The sequence below is a fragment of the Ursus americanus genome, chromosome 5, assembly GCF_024610735.1.
Source record: "Ursus americanus isolate L20-20 chromosome 5, mUrsAme1.1.p, whole genome shotgun sequence".
NCBI classification, from domain to species: domain Eukaryota; kingdom Metazoa; phylum Chordata; class Mammalia; order Carnivora; family Ursidae; genus Ursus; species Ursus americanus.
The window spans coordinates 24,432,953-24,450,501 of NC_142131.1; the positions used below are offsets into that span (position 1 = coordinate 24,432,953).

Here is a 17,549-nt window from a genome sequence, read left to right on the forward strand (position 1 = left end):
ATGGAGGTAGAGATGTGATAGACTGGACATAGAGATTGAAGGAAAGGGACAAATCAAACACACATTCTAGATTTTGCCTTGATTGAGGAAGATTGGGAGAAGGACAGGCTTGGGCAGGGGAAGAGGGACTCAAGTTGTCTCTTCGGCATCCAATGTATGCCCAGCAGGTACTTGGATTTACTCATTTGGTGCTCAGGGAAAAGTGCTGCTAGAATCATCAGCACATAATGCTATTTTTAGCCATGGACCAGTTGAGAACACCTGGAGGAGGAGGACATTAGGTAGAGATAAGGAACTAGTTTGGTCTGAGCTTTGGAGACCCTCAGCACCAACAGGTAAGGCGAAAAGAGGATGCAGAGGTCACATACTTATTTTTTCTCATGTAATTTTTTTGAAAAAAATCTAAATTAATTGCAAGCATTTAAAAATAGGAGACATTTGCATGAACATATGCATTTCTGGCATCTGTTAAAAAGTCCAAAGACCTGCTGTTTTTCAACCGGTATTCGCACAGGACAACAGCAGTGGGCACCAGTACCCTGCTGCCCTTCCGAATGGAGCGTGTGTGCACAGCACTGGCATGCAGGCCCACTCCCTGGTGTTCTCAGAGCCGGGGTGCTCCCGTCACTTCCCTCAGCCCTGCCCACCTGGGTATCTGTGTTCAGCTTAGCTTTCGTTTGTTTCAGCACTCAATACTTGACACATTATAGGTTATCAATCCGATTGTTTATGAAGAAGCAAAAGATCCCTTTTGCCTCCAGGACTGACTCTGTGACAACATCATCTTGATGCCTTGCATACTGAGTAAAGACGTTAACCTTCCCAATGTATAAAACCAACAATGTCTTTTCTGCAAATTATGGATAACTGGACCTTACATCTCACCACAAAGTGGATGTGGTCTGAGCAGAGTCAAGCTGATTTGAGCTCTAGCCCTTTACCACATAAAGACACATTTCCAATAATTAAAGAGTGTGTGGTTAATTACAGCCAAATGAAGAAGAATGACTCATGCTAAAGTTTTGGTTTCCCCATACCCTTTGAAAGAAACCTGTATTACAATTAAAAATCTTGGAAAGTGTGTTTATATTAAGAATGTCATTGACCATATTTAATGAAACATTCTAATTTTATTTTGGATTTTTTTCCCGTAATGTATTCCTTAATCTATCACTGTGATAACCCAGTTTGGTATTTTAGTCTAAAATTATAGGAATTAAATACTGTTTTTTATGCATAAGTCTTTGATAACATAGATAAATTTAAATTCTGAAAATTATTAAGCAGAGCAGATAACCCCGAGTTGACAACAATATTAAGATTGTCTCTAGTTCTGGGGCAAGTTATATTGGACTTAGCAATGGCAATAATATTAATTAGTGAATATTAACATTTAAAACCACTATGTGTAATACACAAGAGAAAATGCGCTACCTAGGTCATCTCATTCAGTCCCCACACAGCACTGTATGAAGGTGGTTATCCCGACGGAAGTTGAGAGAGGTTCAAAGCTTTCCCTAGTCATATGGTTATTAAGTGGAAAGCTGAGATTCAAACTCAGGCAGGCTGATTCTCATGCTCCTAAATAGCTTCTGTCTAAGCCTTTTCTTAGAGAATGTTGAGTCAATCAGTGGTTAAAAATGGCTCTCATTTTATCGCATTCAATTGATATAACTATGTCTCAGAAGGAATCAAATCACTATGAAAAGAAGTTTGGTCTTGGACCTTGGAGAAACTATTCTTATGAGAGGTATTCCTATTTCTCTCCTTTTTTAAGGATTTTATTTATTTATTTGAGAGAGAGAGAGGGAGAGAGAGCAAGAGTGAGTGTGCAAGCAGTGGGGAGGGGCAGAGGGAGAAGCAAGCTCCCCGCTGAGCAAGAAGCCCGACACGGGGCTCGATCCCAGGACCCCGGGATCATGACCTGAGTCAAAGGCAGAAGCTTAACCGACTGAGCCACCCGGTGCCCTACATTCAGTTGTCTTTAAGTGCTCCATACAGCTCCTTTCTTCTACTACTTTGTGAGTGGTTTGTCTTACAATTCAAGCGAGGCAGTTTGCCTAGATTCTGTGCTCTGTGTGAAGATACACGGCCGAAGGCAGACCCTTCACTGACCGAGCCAGCCAGGCGCCCCAGAACTATTCCTATTTCTTGGAGAAACCTGGCCACTGTGGTGATTCTTAGGAGTTAGAGGAGCAAGGTGGGGCGGCAGCTGCAAATGAATACATGCCATCCTTATCCCCAAAAGAAGACTGTCTGGAACCCCCAGGAAATGGAGGAGAGAGGAAGAAGCTAGATCATATAGATACAGATTTGGGATTTTTGGAAAGCCTTCAAGGTGGTGCTCCGGAATGCGCTCCTGTGCTGTTAAGCACTGTTAGGTTAGAAGAATCATCGAAAGTTGATGAGATGTGAATTTCTCAAGAAGCGATGCCTTCTAGGAACTGTCTCCTGAAAAGCACAGGAAAGAAGTCAATGGCAAAGATAGAAGCCGGTTCACATACCAGCCCCACTCTGGACCTCAGTAAATGTTGAGCAGTAAGAGGCACCGGGCACTCACGGTGTGCCAGGCACGGGGCTAAGTTCTCAATGAATTGCTTCATTTCACTCTCAAAAGAAACCTGGGAAGAAGGTGGCTGAACTCCATTTTACTCGCGAGGAGGCTGAGTCACAGACAGGTTCACTAACACAGTGGGAGAGTCCAAAGTTTAGCTGGTAAATTACAACTGCCAGAAAAGAAGATGAAAGAATCATGAATATGGAAAAACAAAACCCACAAAGAACTTCGTCAGCAGACAGAGTTAAACAGGCTCACCACACTTCTTCCTGCTAGAAAACAGATAAAGAAGAGACATAACATTTTTCAGGATACTCACACAGCTTCGGGTTTACCTCTGAGAACATAGATTTTTTAAACAGTGTTCAGTGGATCCCCTAGAGCTGCTTGGAGGCTCTTGATGCCTCTTTCCAGCAAGGAAGCTCACCTTTTATCAGATATGTGGCAAATTTTTGTCTAAGACATCCTGTGGGGAAAAAAGTTCCACTGTCCCAGAAAAAAATTTTTTTTCTCAAACAGTGCCATATAGCCGCCTCTGGGCTCTCAAACCAGAACATTTATCCTTATTTTTTACTATGCAACTTGGACAAGACAATAACATGGTACACATTCATGACAAACATCACCCAAAACAACACTATATTGTGGTGTTGGGCGGTTTCCCATTACAGAGTCAATTCAGCTCTAAGGCAAGGAAGGCAGGTGGATACGGTCAACACCCAAGAGCGTGGCCCGTAGCACATCCCAGCAGATCATGGAGGTCTTGACAGAAAGGACACGTGCCATTGAAGGACATAGTGAAACCCCAATTCTAGGCAATTCGGTTCAGCTGCAGATTGATAGGAGCTAGCAGGGCACAGATTACACAATAGTTAGAGAGAAGGTGAGCCCTGGCCGGGGCTCCAAAAGGCAGGGTCCCCAAAAGACAGGGTCACAGGGGGTGAGAAACAGCAGCAGTGACTTTAGAGCCAAGAGCAGTCTTCACTTACCATATTTTTAGCACTGGACTTCTCCTTTATAGCCAAGGCTAGACAACAATCAGTCCCTTGGTTTCTTAAAAGAATAGGGAAAATGAAGTAAAATTCGCATACTTTGAAGGCACGTTTAAAGCTAACATGATTATGAACAGAGCCATAGACCTGCAAAATCTAATCCTGCAATCACGGCAATATATTGCGGTCGTGGCTACCAGCTTCTAGTGTCTCTCTCCAGAGATATTTTTGGCAAAGCTTTGTGTTTACTCATTCGTCAATTAAATTCCCTCAACTATTTTATTTAGTGTGAGCATAGGTGATGGTTTTGCACAGTTCATTTTTTTTTAAATATGTAAGGATACACAATGAAAATCTCTCCAGATTCCTCTGCCAGAGATCCACCTCCCCTTCCCACAGGTAACGAAGTTGTGAGTTTCTTGCGTTTCTTGGAAATCCTTTCTCATATAGTTTAAGCAAATGTAACTATTTCTTTTGAATTTATACAAACGGCATGCAGCACACACACCCTTATGCGTCTTCAGGTCAGACTTTAAACTTGATGAGAGCGAAGGTGGACTGCAGACAAATCCAAGATGGTCTCAAACCCAAATCAACGGGTCTTGACAGAAAGGACACGTGGGGACCAGGCCAGAGGACAGAGGGCAAGAATGGATCCTCACTAGAGCTAAGCCTCTGCCCTCTTCAGGTCAGCTCTTCCTGAGGTGCTGAGTCCCAGAGGAGAGGCTCAGCGCCCTTGGCGCTCAGGAACAGCTGGCAAAGAAAGTGAAGCTCTGTCTCTGACAGCCCAAGAGCAAGCAGCCCGCGGGAAGGACACTGGAGGCTGGGGGGGCGGGGGGGGGGGCAGCCAGGACAGCGGAAAGGGCCTTCGTAAAAATTTCTGTTGCATCTCTGACCAGACCCAACAGAGTCACGGCCAACCAATGGGGCCCTTGGACTCCTGATGAGCAACTTCAAGAAAAAACTAGATTCGTTCCAGTCTCAAGGACACGAAATCGTGATTCAGAGTTAAAGGTTAACGAATAAGACACTCCTTATTTTTTTTCCTTAATTATGTATTCTACTCAAGTGAAAGGTGTAAGGTACAGTTAGAAATAAACGTCTAACCTATGTGTTCTGCTTATTGGGTGTCTCATCTGTATAACTGTTTCTATAAAATGTTTTCATCTTCGAGCTACGTTATGACGTAAAGCAAATGCAGCCACACCCACGTCTACTGCCGTAGGTAGCCCGGGCTCCAGGCAGCACTAGCCCACGACAGTCACAGACCCCTGTCGCAAGCCAGGCACTGCCCCGCAGCCGGAGGAACGGTGTTAACAAGGCATGGCCCAGAGACACACAGGGATCATTTTCAGAAGATGAGGGTAAGCAAAGCCATGAGGATGTAAACCCATCTTGGTTGCTTATCCTCCAGCAGGTTTAGCTCATATCTGGTATTTTTGCCATGAGTGTCTTCACCACAAGCATTTTTGCTGCATTTTCAGGGTGGGATTAGCGGTAAGGCAATTGTGCCGTTAAAGATAAAATTACAAAAAATTTTTTAAAAGGGACATTCATGGGGCACCTGGGTGGCTCAGTCGGTTAAGCGTCTACCTTCAGCTCGGGTCATGATACCGGGGTCCTAGCACGGAAGCCGTGCATTGGACTCCTTGCTCAGCGGGGAGCCTGCTTCTTCCTCTACCCCCACTTGTGCACATTCTCTCTCCCCCTCTGTCAAACAAATAAAATATTTTTTTTAAAAAGGGACATTCATTTAAAAGGATATGATGAAACATGAAATATGAATAACAAAATTAAAAAGATTTTATTATGAAATACAAAATATTTGAATACATTTAAAATGTGTGTCGAGTCTTGGCAAATCTGAGAAAGAACTGATTTTATTTTGTGGATTACACCTAAGCACTTGTCTTCAAAGTCTTTCATTCATTGCATTATGCCTTTTTGTGTATGTGGGTTTGATTGATGGATTGACTGATTGATTGATTTTGCCCCTGGTTCATTTCCTTGTTTAGCATCTCACTTTTTTCCTCTTAGATAAAATTTCTTCCTTCATTAAGAGACTTACCGGTTTCCAAATACTAGGATGCATATTTGTAACTGAGCTTTTTTTTTTTTAAAGACTTATTTATTTTTTATAAATAGAGAGTACATGAGCAAACTCCCTGCTAAACAGGGAGCCCCACAAGGGGCTCGATCCCAGGACCCTGAGCCAAAATCAAGAGTCAGCTGCTTAACCAACAGAGCCACCCAGGCGCCCCTGTAACTGAGCTTTGTGATGCATTGTAAAAGTCTGCTACATTGTTGCTTTTTCTTGGCATGTTGTCACCTGTCCCTTGATAGACATTCCAAAGTTCTATGGGAAATGGATTCAAACTCTGTGTTGCTGTACAAAGGCTAAGATTTACATGATATAAAATAGGAATGAAACCAAACTGTCCACCAATTGACGAAACGAACAAACCCTCAAACTAAATGGGCAACCAGTTGTTTTGTGTGTTTCATCTTATCTTTTATGGCAAAATTGCCTTATGGCCAATTATTTATGCAGCTAAAGATTTGCAGCAAAAATGCCTGACGGCAAGCAAGCCTCCGGTGCAACTCCCTAGCACCAGTCTGTCTACGCGCAGGAAACCAACACCTTCCACAGTGTGAGTCTTACGCATCCAAACCCGCCAAGTGACAACAAATACCGCAAAAATAAGGAACCATTTTTAAACCTTGTGCAGTTTTCTCAAATGACTCATCATGGAGCTGACAATTGAGACTGCCTACCAGTTTGGAATGTCAGGAAGGAATTAGCTTTTTCTTCAGCATGGTGAAAAAAATTTGGTAGTTGCACAACACTGTGAAAGTAATTAATACCACTGAATTCTACACTTAAAAATGACTAAAATGGCAAATTCTATGTTATGCACATTTTATCACAATAAAAAGAATTCAAATGATGTTGGTAGAGTTTTTTTCCTTGGGAGGGGAGTATTTTTAATGTCCTCGTTTAGCCATCTTAAATATATTGCCCACTTTTGTTTCGTTTTGTGTTTTACATTTTATTGGTTTAGAAAATTCAAAAGTCTTGACCCTACTTCATCTATACCCCAATGAGAAAGCCACCAACACCAAGACTGGTTATTTTGCACAATCCACAATTCACTGTAAAAAGACAAACTTTGATCCATAACACCTTCTCTTTTTTTCTGTCACACGTATTTCTTTGGCAATGAATAAAAAAAATGACTGTACTTTTAAAAGAACTAAGAACAACAGGTACTAGTCCAACACCATATTCCTAAATGGTTTTTCTGCAACTAATTGCTTGTGTCCTATTGTTTAGAAGAGTTCATCTAAACGACACAGCAGTACAAAGATGAGTTGTTTGGTTATGCTGTTGCTTTCTTAATTTGGTGAAATTGAATGATGTCCTCTGGATTTCACAGCAGAATTTGTAAAATAATAATGAGGCCCTGCTGTTTCCCCTGAAGACAACTGTGGTCTTTGAAGGGCATCAAATCTTTCAAGTCACTGTCACTGACCCTAATAGAAATATGAAATTTCTGTGACTTACTTACAAATTAAACTTTTTAAAAATCCGGCCCTTCCAAAATGAGCATATGGATGCTGCCTAGTTTTATTAATTCTTTCATATTTTTTTTATTAAAAAAAAACCGGAAAACAAGCAATGCTCATTCTGATGATGGAGGTTTATTTTTAGCTTTTGCATTTTATTTGCTTTGCAACTGCCTATTGATCAAACAGGTTGATTTAAACATTAATTTCAAACTGCTTAGGTTCTTGCCTCCAACGACGAGATTCGAGACTTACTCTAGGCAAGCCGGGTGCAAAGTTGGTCATCGGCACTCATGCTCGATTCCCTCTTCTGCTCTTTGTCCCTGCCCTCTCCCCTCTCCAGCTGATGTGTTTCCTCGCTCACCCCCGTCATGACTACCTGCCGCGATGAGCCTGACAAAACTCTAAAAGTCCATGTATTCATGAGGCAGACCTGTCAGTGAAACACCCAGAGTTCCTGACTCACTGGCCAGTGCTCCTTCCCACCTCTTTTCTGTTCTGCAACAGGCTACTCTCGCCAAAATGCTCAGTGCTGTATAATCTGCAGTGTCGATCTTCTAAAAATAAGCAAACTAACAAAAAACATGGTTCTCAACGCTGTGCCGGTGGTGTAGATTAATGAACATGGATGGCCCTCAGTCACCGATGTGCTACACGTTACACAGTGCTCTTAGGCTTTCAGCCACGGACTTCTGCCATCGATGACCTCCACACCGCAGGCTCCCCCTCCAAAAATAAGAATGGTAGAATTTTATACATTCCGGCAGGACTGTTAGGAAATTAATTTGTGGGAAATCAGTGGATTTTTGGTATCTGCTCTCTTCTCAATATTATGCAAGTCACCATCTACTCACCATGTTGGATTATAAGCAAATAGTACCTAAAAAAATCAGAAGCCTATCCTTCTAAAATACTACAAGATGATGTACTGTTAACCACAGAAAAAAATTAGAAGTCTCAGTCCCTTGTACAAGAGTTCTGATCTTTGCTTTAACTCTTTAATTTACGAAACACTCAGACCTTGTATTCATTTTGGAACATGCTATGATTATGTGAAACCACAGAATAATTTCTACGTCTCCTTTAGAACCCAGGTGGCATTTTACGTATTTTCACCCCACATGGTTCAAAGCTTTGTAAGTAAATGGAAGGTTAATGTATGCCAAAATTATGCTCAGTATCAGGCAGTATCGTATTTGAGAAAAACTGGAAGATGTGTGCCGCAGCAACAGTTAGCAGTGAGCGCACTCTTACTTTTGATCGGACACGAGTCTAAGAGCGCTACGTATCTATTGGGTCAGCTACATATGATAGATGTTGCTACCCCGGACGCACATATAAAGGAATTAGAGCTTAGAGAACTTCGAGAACTTGCTCAAGGCTACAGAGCTAGTAAATTGAGGAGGCGAGCTTATAATAAGGCATCCCATTGCAACCCTTGTTCCTATTATAATACCCCTCACCCCTGTGGATTTGGACAGTAGTTTTGACTTTAAAGATCTTGCAGGAATCATGGAACTGCAACCTCCTGTAGCTCTGTGTCAGGTCTCAGCTCAAGCTGCAGCCGGAGAAACCCAGCTCCCAAGTGACCTTCCAGGTACCTGGTAGGACACGTTCCCTACAACCTTCAGGCATTGCTGAGCGGTTGACAGCACTTTCCTCCTCCCGGAGAGAGGACACGTGGATGTAGTTATTAGGGAAATCGGAGGGGGAAGATCACAGGTAGGGTCGAGTTGGAGAGATTTACCTTTCATCCCTTACGATTCTATGATCCTAAATAAAAAGATAAAGAATAAAATCTAAAGGAAATGCTTAATGAGCTGGATTTATGATTCATTTTAATTAAGCCATTATCCTCTTATTTTATGATCTATTCCAAGACGGGGCATTAATGGCTTTGTTAAACTTTCCAGTTTCTGAAGATTGGGGCTGACTTGTAAATGAAATATGGCCATTTAAAAATACTCATTCTGATAGCTCTATGTTAAAAATATAACCACTGTGTCTGTTTTTGGACACTTTTTATTTTAGAATCTGAATCCTGTGTACGCCATTAAATAAGTAAGTTATGGGATTTGTCTGGAGGTGAGTGGGTCTTCTTCCTGACCTGTGTATCCTAAAGGAGTCGCGGCCAAGATGTACTCAGTACCCACCTGCCTCGGGCAGGAAGGGCTGCAGAGCTGCACGAAAGGCAGTTTCGGCAAGCTTCGAAGGCTGTGTGCAGATGAGAAGGTGTGTCTGGGCCCAGGAGTTTTTAAATTGCTTTCTCATTTTCAAATCTTGCACGTCCTCAAGAGACCTTGTCAAGGTCAAAAGCACTGTAAGCTAACTGGGGGAAACCCCAGAGAAAACCAAGATGTGAAAAGCACAGCTGGCTCCCTGGAGAACGGCAGCCCCGCTGACTTGGCAGGCTTGGACTATTACGGTGCTCTCGGGAAGGCTATCTCCTTGGAGGAGGGTAGAGGGAAACCAAAGGGCAAGGAAAAGAAAGGTGGGAGCGAGAAGATATACCATAAAACAAGATGTGGCAGAAAGCCAAGACAAGGGGTAGAAGGAGATTTAAGGGAACAAAGAAACAAATAATTATTTGGTTAATCAGGAAATAAATATAACTTTGGATATACTTTCAGCAATTAAGTTTTGAAGAATATACTTCAAAACCTGGAGTTGTGTGTGTGTGTGTGTGTGTGTGTGTGTGTGTGTGCGCGCGCGCGTTTTAAGCATTGGCTAAAAATAACTTTTCTGATGTCTAGTCTTTGTGTGAAAATAAAATGCATACATACTGCTTGAAATGCTCCAGAATGGCATCTCACAAGTGTATATTTGAATAGAAACCACAAATGTGAGAATAGTCTAAGTCCTTTGGCCAGAATAATATAATGAAAATTGATCATTTTGCTTTATAATTTTGCTGTAATTAAAAGAGATGTATGGTATTAGATAGCGCAGGTGGGAAGATAAATTTGCCTACCTTGAAATTTTTTGGTTTGTATTGATGAAATTCAGCATAAAACTTTGTCGCTTCGCTTGGTCTTGTTTCTGCATTTTTGATATGTAAGGGTAGGAAAAAATAGAATTTGTTATTAAATTATCAAACTTCGATGACTGTGGAGTTTTATGTTCAGAAATTTTCAATTATTGTAATTAACATCCTTCTCTTTTTCAGTGGTTTAAAAGACATGACTACCTTGTAGGTGCCGTCCAGGTATGAAAGGTACCTTTCTATGTGGCTCAAAAAATATTACTCTTCAAGAATGCAGAGAAGCTTATCACGCAATCCTACTGTTTGTCAGATACCCTGTATGGGTAGCATATTTCATGTTTTTTTTTTTTTTAAAAAAGGCTAAAAGTGTATTAATGGTTCTTCTTCTTCTTCTTTTTCTTCTTCTTTTTCTTCTTCTTTTTCTTCTTCTTTTTCTTCTTCTTCTTCTTCTTCTTCTTCTTCTTCTTCTTTTTTTAATTATAGCAGAAAATGGCCCCCGTCTACTCGTGGAAGCAGAACAAGCCAGGGTGGTCTCATATAGAGGTGGCAATGTGACACTGCCATGTAAATTTTATCGAGATCCTACAGCATTTGGCTCAGGAACCCACAAGATCCGAATTAAGTGGACCAAGCTAACTTCAGATTACCTCAAGGAAGTGGACGTTTTTGTTTCCATGGGATATCACAGGAAAGCCTACGGAGACTACCAGGGTAGAGTGTTTCTGAAGGGAGGCAGTGATAATGATGCTTCTCTGGTGATCGCGGACCTCACCCTGGATGATTATGGGAAATACAAGTGTGAGGTGATTGAAGGATTGGAAGACGATACTGCTATAGTAACATTAGATTTACAAGGTAGGTATCTCTAAATCATTTTCAACTTGGCAATGATAATTAATCATTTTTCATGATGAGTAATGTCTAGTGGTTACCATAGTAATAATGTGAGAAATCAAATGTCCATGCATAGCAAGTTTCTTTTCTTTCGTATTTTGCAGTCTGTCGGTGAGTCCAGCTTTCATAGTTGAAATGTACACACAATGGTTACACACAAAATGGAAGCTATTTGCAAGTAGGAGAAACGTGCAGTGGAATTGAATTAATAATATTTGAAAACTGCCTTATGCTATTCAAAATTTAAATCTTATGACACGGTTATTGAGAAATTCAGATTGGATGCATTTTTATTATGCTTCTAAAATTATCTCAGTTTCAAAATAATGGCAACTTTTGTGAAGGACATCTGCTAACTAAAATACATGTAATTATATTCTATAAAATAACTGTGAAATCTTAACAAAAAAGTGCCCTCCAGGTTTATTTAAATAAGTAAGTAGAGAAGTAAACTTTTTTTAATGGTCCAGAGTCTTTTAGACACCAATACCAAACAATATAGGCATTCTAGGGGAATTTTTTTTCTGGAATATGTAATCTACTCAGTAAGTTCAAAAATCAAAATATAGAGAATGCCCATACATCAATAAAAAAGTGTCCCCGCTGCCAAAGGCCACCCTCTGTATGCCCCACCAGTAGGGAAACTCTTCTCTGTTTCTCATGCATCTCGAAACATCTTATATTTATGAATTTCAGTGTTTCTTTACACTGAAGGATGAATTTTTGGCTGCATTGCTAGACTATTTTCCTTCCTTATGCACATAAACTATAGGTGTGTGTTTGCTAGAAGCTCCTTTCATATCCTAGGACAGATTTTTGCCCTTGGAAAAGAATCCGTTTTGTCCACTAGCATATCACTGAAGAGTTGACCTTCTGAAGCCCACAGAATCCCATCACACGTATGGAGATTTATCAGCTGTACGTATCTAATAAATTGCATGATGTCATAAAGTACATTTTTATGACCTTCTCTTGTTTATCCTTTTTTCTGTTGTCTCTCTTAGTTCCTTGCTCCTGATTACATATCACCTTGTACTTTGTTTTTATTGAGTCACATAAATATCTATAATCATTGGCATTATTTGAGATGAAGGAAGTGACTGGCTTAGAGTAAACAGTTAATCATCAAATATTAATGACAGCTGATTTTCTTTATCGAAGGGGCAGCAGGCAGTGGACAGACCCTCAAGCTAGTAGTACCAACCAAGACTTTTAGGTTAGTCCCAACTCTACCAGTATGAGTTTTGTCACTGGGGCAAGTTATTTAATCCTTGTACCTGGCTTCCTCATCTGTGAATAACAGGTTGAACTATAATACCTGTTCAGTTTCTTTTTCTTCTAAATTTCTGTTGATTTACCATGTATTTCCTAAACCTAACTAATTGACCTGCTAAATTTATTGTCTCCCTACATATATTTTAAAATGAAATTTTAAGTGAATAGAAAGCTGTAGAACTTGCCAGAAATAGAAGGAAACCATAAAAATAAATACAATGAATATAAGATTCTTCCATATTCCACCTGGATACCCGCTTGCGAATAGCTTTGAGCACTCAGCCTGCGATACCTTTGTTTAAAAAGGAGATTGACCATGTGTAAGAGGATGATGGGCTCCAAGGTCAAACTGAGACTATACAAGACATATTAGAGGTGTTGAAGAGGAACTGTAAAAAGAGTAATTTTTCCTGCCTAGGCCCTTCACCATCCCAGTTCACCACGTTTTCCATGCTATTGGAACACTTCCCTACCATATAACCCATTAGCATATGAGCCGAGTAAGTGTGTCCAAGAAACCAATTTAACTGATAAATATTTTTATAAGTGCTGTTTCAGTGCCAGGAGATGTGAAGATTTCCAGATCTTGGTTCTTTTCATTCAATAGCCTGACAGGCTATTAAAGATTCTAATATACTTTCAAAAGTAAGTATTTTGAAAGAAGACAGAAATTATTACATTGTAGGTCAGCTACACTTCAAATACAATAAATCAATAGCGGAAATAAGGCAGAATTTGGTTATAACGTAAGTGGGTACAGAGAGGTTGCTGTAATCACGTGCGCCGTGTTTCGCTCACTTTCGGTGAGCCCCCCTGACAGACGAGACTTAGGGAGAACTCCTTCTTTAAGGGTATGAGGCCAGTAGTAAGAGCTGCAACTGGAATTTGCCACCAAGAACATTGGAAGAAGCCTATGCTTTTATCCACTGTGATCCGGGGGTTCCCAGGAAGGAGAACCTCCCCGCTGGAGAGAAGCCAGAGACCTCACAGGGGCAGCGGTCTTTGGCAGCTTTCGGCTGCGGAGGATTCTTTAAGGCCCCAAGTGGGCGATAAGCTACAGACCGTCTTTTGGCCACACTGCATTAATGGGTGTACGCATGGTAGCTGTTCAGTCCCCCTCCTGCAGGTGGTAGTTCTCCGTCTTTCTGGTGTGCTGCGGAAAGGGTAGACGCAGTCATGAACCAGAGCACCTGCCTTGAGACAGCGAACACTTCAACATGTAGCGTTACACACACGAATCCATTTCTGAACCACCGAAGAAAATACACATCTTCAAAGAGGAAGATCTGAGTTCCACCCTGTGCTTTCCTCTCCGCTCCGCGGCTGTGATGCCCTCACGGCACCTTACGGAGATTTCCGTGAGAGCTGTCCTCACACTTGTTCTGTAAGTGTTTGCCAACTTGCCTTCTGCACCCCTTAACTACATACTACTGGAGGGCAGTCAGGCACCCAGAACCAAGCCAGTGTTCAGTAAGTAGTGTAAAGCGATTAAATGTGAATACAATGGGTTTAAACTTCCAAACACACAGCAAAATGTGCTGTCGCAGAGCGGCCGCGGAAAGTACTGCCAGGGAAGGACACTTGATCTGGGCCACAGAAGGTGAGCTGGTCCTTCCGGAGGTAGAGAGTGTGAAATGGCAAGGGAGAGGACATCACGCCTATGAGTATGAGAGAGAAACTCCTCAAAGGGAAAAACGTGAGCCACAGACGCCACTGACAGTTCGCATCCGCGTGGACTGGTGTAAGGCTCTCAGCTTGGCAATAGGAGAAGATAAAAAATTTTAATCATAGCCAATTTCAAACATCTGGAAAAATAGAAAGACTGCTATACTGAATCCCTGTACACCATGGCCTAGCTTCAAAACTTACCATGATAAAGACACCTCATTTTATCTTGCTTTATATAATCCCACTTGCACTGAATAATTTTCAAGAAAAACTCAGATAGCATATTATTTTATCTACATATGCTGCAATAAGAGACAAGGACTCATATTTTAAAACGAAAGTACAAAAAATATTTAAGATCGTTACTGTAGAATAAAATTTAAAGAAGCTTGGTTGCTAACCTGAGGATAGCCATTGAAAGTGACTTGATAATTTCCACATGGTCTGGGACAGATAAGCAAGGGGCAGTGATTACACACCTAAGAGTTTAAGGGCTATGTGGCAAAAGAGACTTTGTGGTTATCCCTTATTAGCTCCAACCCAGTTTTTGACTTTTTTTCATTATCAGTTACATTCTTACATGTAACCATCAGGCAAATTTCCTCAAGCTCCCTGTCAATCTTCTAGTGTGCAGAAACAAGGCCAGGGAAGCATATCATTTTAAATGTCGTGATGATGCTTTTTCAACTGTACTTGTACAATGTTTTAAATTATATTGGTCCTTTAATACATACTGAATGCTATGTTCTCCAAAGAATTTTTCCAATTAGAAAAAAATCATTCTTCTTTAAGATATCCAAATTATATGGTTTGTATTTATAGTACCAGATTTAATGCTGCCTTGGATTCAAATATATATATATATATATATATTTTCTGCATATCAAATTATGGGCCCTTTGAAGGAACAGGCCACAACCCGAACCAATATTCTAGAGCACCCAGCACACTGCTTTGCTCTTTTTTTTTTTTTTTAAAGATTTTATTTATTTATTCGACAGAGATAGAGACAGCCAGCGAGAAAGGGAACACAAGCAGGGGGAGTGGGAGAGGAAGAAGCAGGCTCATAGCAGAAGAGCCTGATGTGGGGCTCGATCCCATAACGCCGGGATCACGCCCTGAGCTGAAGGCAGACGCTTAACCGCTGTGCCACCCAGGCGCCCCCACACTGCTTTGCTCTTAGCTGTGACTTAAGAACTGTTTTTTTGAATCATACTGAAAAAAAAAAAAAGTAAGCTTTTTTGAAAGACTGAACTCCATGTGAGTTGGAGTTAGCTGTGGCAACAATTTTTTTCATACAGAATCTTAGATAGGTAATGCCCTCTGATTACTACCAATTACCCACACTAGAAATAGCACCCAACTAGAAATAGCACCCAACAAAACTAGCCTTATGAGACTATAACGAAGAGATTCAGGTCACTGGAAATTAATGAGTAGCTTGGTCTACGGAATTCATCTCAACAATGAACAAATAAAGATAGGAAAAACGTGATACTCCTTCTTCCAATCTCCCAGTGTACTGGTTTTCTATTGGTGAAAATGGGGCCAGATACACAAAAATATAGTCTGAGAACTCATAAAAACAGAAAAATAATTTCAGATGTGTATAGCACTGATAGGCACTAGAAGGGGCACTGAGGAAGGTAAAGTTATACTCCATGGTTTCTGTCTTTCTATGACTAAAGTTACTGAAATTTACGTTAGCTTTCATATGGGCAATGGTATGATGTTCATACATCTTTTAGATGTCTAACAAATAGATAATTGCCAACAACTAGGATGAATTGGACTGTGCAATTAACTATTAAAAAAATGTGTTTTTGAAACATATTTCTACTGACTAACCTACTCACACTCTTTTCCATGCAATAGATCATCCTTATTAATTTCCTCTGTTGTGATGCATACCAGCCCTTCATGGGAAAAGAAACAACTTTTGATTACATTTTGACATATGAGTATAAAATAATCATACTTGGAAAACAATCACACGCCCTTCGTTTTCACCGATGGAAGTTTAACTTGTATTTTTGTAATGCTGGATGAAAGCAATAACCATTCGTTCCATAATTCAGCTGCAGGAAGTGCACATTTTCCCACAGAGACAGGTTTCTGCAATTATAGTCTTAGATGTTGAAATCTTAACTCGCTGGAAGTAAAATAAGTAAATAAATAAAATACTAACAAACATGCAGTTCCAGAAATGCCCCTGCTTGTAAGAACATCTGATTATTGAAACGTGTGCACCAAATGTGCACAGTGCAGTGAAACTTTTACAACACTGGCTGGGACACAGAAATTGACCTTGATTTACTTGGAATGTATTCTTTCCATAATCATCAAGCATTCATTAAAATTCAAGTAAATGTTTTGAATTAACATAATGATAAGTGGACCAATTATTCCTACAACTGAAAAATAATGAAGTTTCAATATTGGGTTTCACTATGACTTTAAGCAATGTTTGCACGAAGTTATGTTAAATTTGAGAGGAACTTAAATAAAAATACATTACACTGAATTTGGAACTGAACCAGTCATGGTTCAGTAACATTCGATGGTTAATCAAGAACTACTCAAGAACATTTTTTCCTAATGCCCATGAGAGTCTACCAAATACCGCCACGGTGAATTTAAACCAGAAAGCTTGCCTAGGTCTTGAAAATCATTGTAATTAAAATATCCTCCATTATCCACTGTTCCCTTCTTGAGACATTTGGGAAACGGAATCCAACCCAAATGGTTTCTCTCTCCCGACTGAAACGCTTTGAGATTTTTCTCTCACTTGGGGTCTAGCTGTCAAGGAAATCTCACTTGGATAAATTAAACAATTTTCTTTTCATTGGCATTGCTGGCGTTCTGTGGAAAGAGGATGAAAGGCATGAGGGGACAGGGAGAGCTACAGCAGTTCCTTCCCAGCGCTAACTGGGTTCTTAGCTGGATGCCTGGAAATAGCTCTTCTTAGATAGAACCATCTCAGGCTCCCCTCCACCCCCATCACTGCAGGGGGCAGTGGCAACTGAGAGAGGCTTTTCCTCCTTCCTTTTGGCTCTGATTCAGCTCACAGATCCCTCAGCCAAGAACCTGAGAAGGCAGGATGAGATCGGGAAACCTTCCTGGATCTCTGCCTCTAGGGAACAGTGCCAGCTGGACCGCCCTAGAGGGACAAACGTGTCCTGCAGAGGCCTTGGGTAGACACGACTTGATTTAGGCTATTGAAATTGCTTCTTGTAGAGTCTTCCAGGACAATTTATAAAAGAAAACACTTCCTGTGTCCTGGTTACACGATTAGTGAATTGTACATTCATCTTGAATAGGGTCTGCGGTCTCATAAAACAGCACTTGTGATATAACCCACCAAATTACTGTGTCAGTGGGACAATTTTTTATATTCCACAAGCTAAAGTATTAATTATTTCTAATTATAATTAAAAAATCCAAGGCAAAACCTTGAATAACCACTCTGAACTGATTGTCTTTTATGGGGAGACATGTTGATGGAGTGGTCCTCTGAAAGTCCAGCAAATGATACAACTTTGTTTTCTGATGCTGTAATTCTTATCGTTTAAAGAAAATGCACAGGAAGTCGGGAGATGGCTCGATCACCTCC

General features: G+C 40.7%; 1 protein-coding gene across 3 annotated transcripts in view; it reads left to right on the forward strand.

Moving 5' to 3' along the window:
* Window positions 1-17,549, forward strand: part of HAPLN1 (hyaluronan and proteoglycan link protein 1) — a 71,518-nt gene that overhangs the window by 48,491 nt on the left and 5,478 nt on the right. For 2 of the 3 annotated variants that reach the window (XM_045796325.2, XM_045796326.2), the window contains exon 3: window positions 10,583-10,954. In XM_045796325.2, coding sequence (XP_045652281.1) covers window positions 10,583-10,954 — 372 coding nt within the window. The remainder of the gene's footprint in view (window positions 1-10,582; window positions 10,955-17,549) is intronic. The other variant, XM_045796327.2, reaches the window with a different exon arrangement.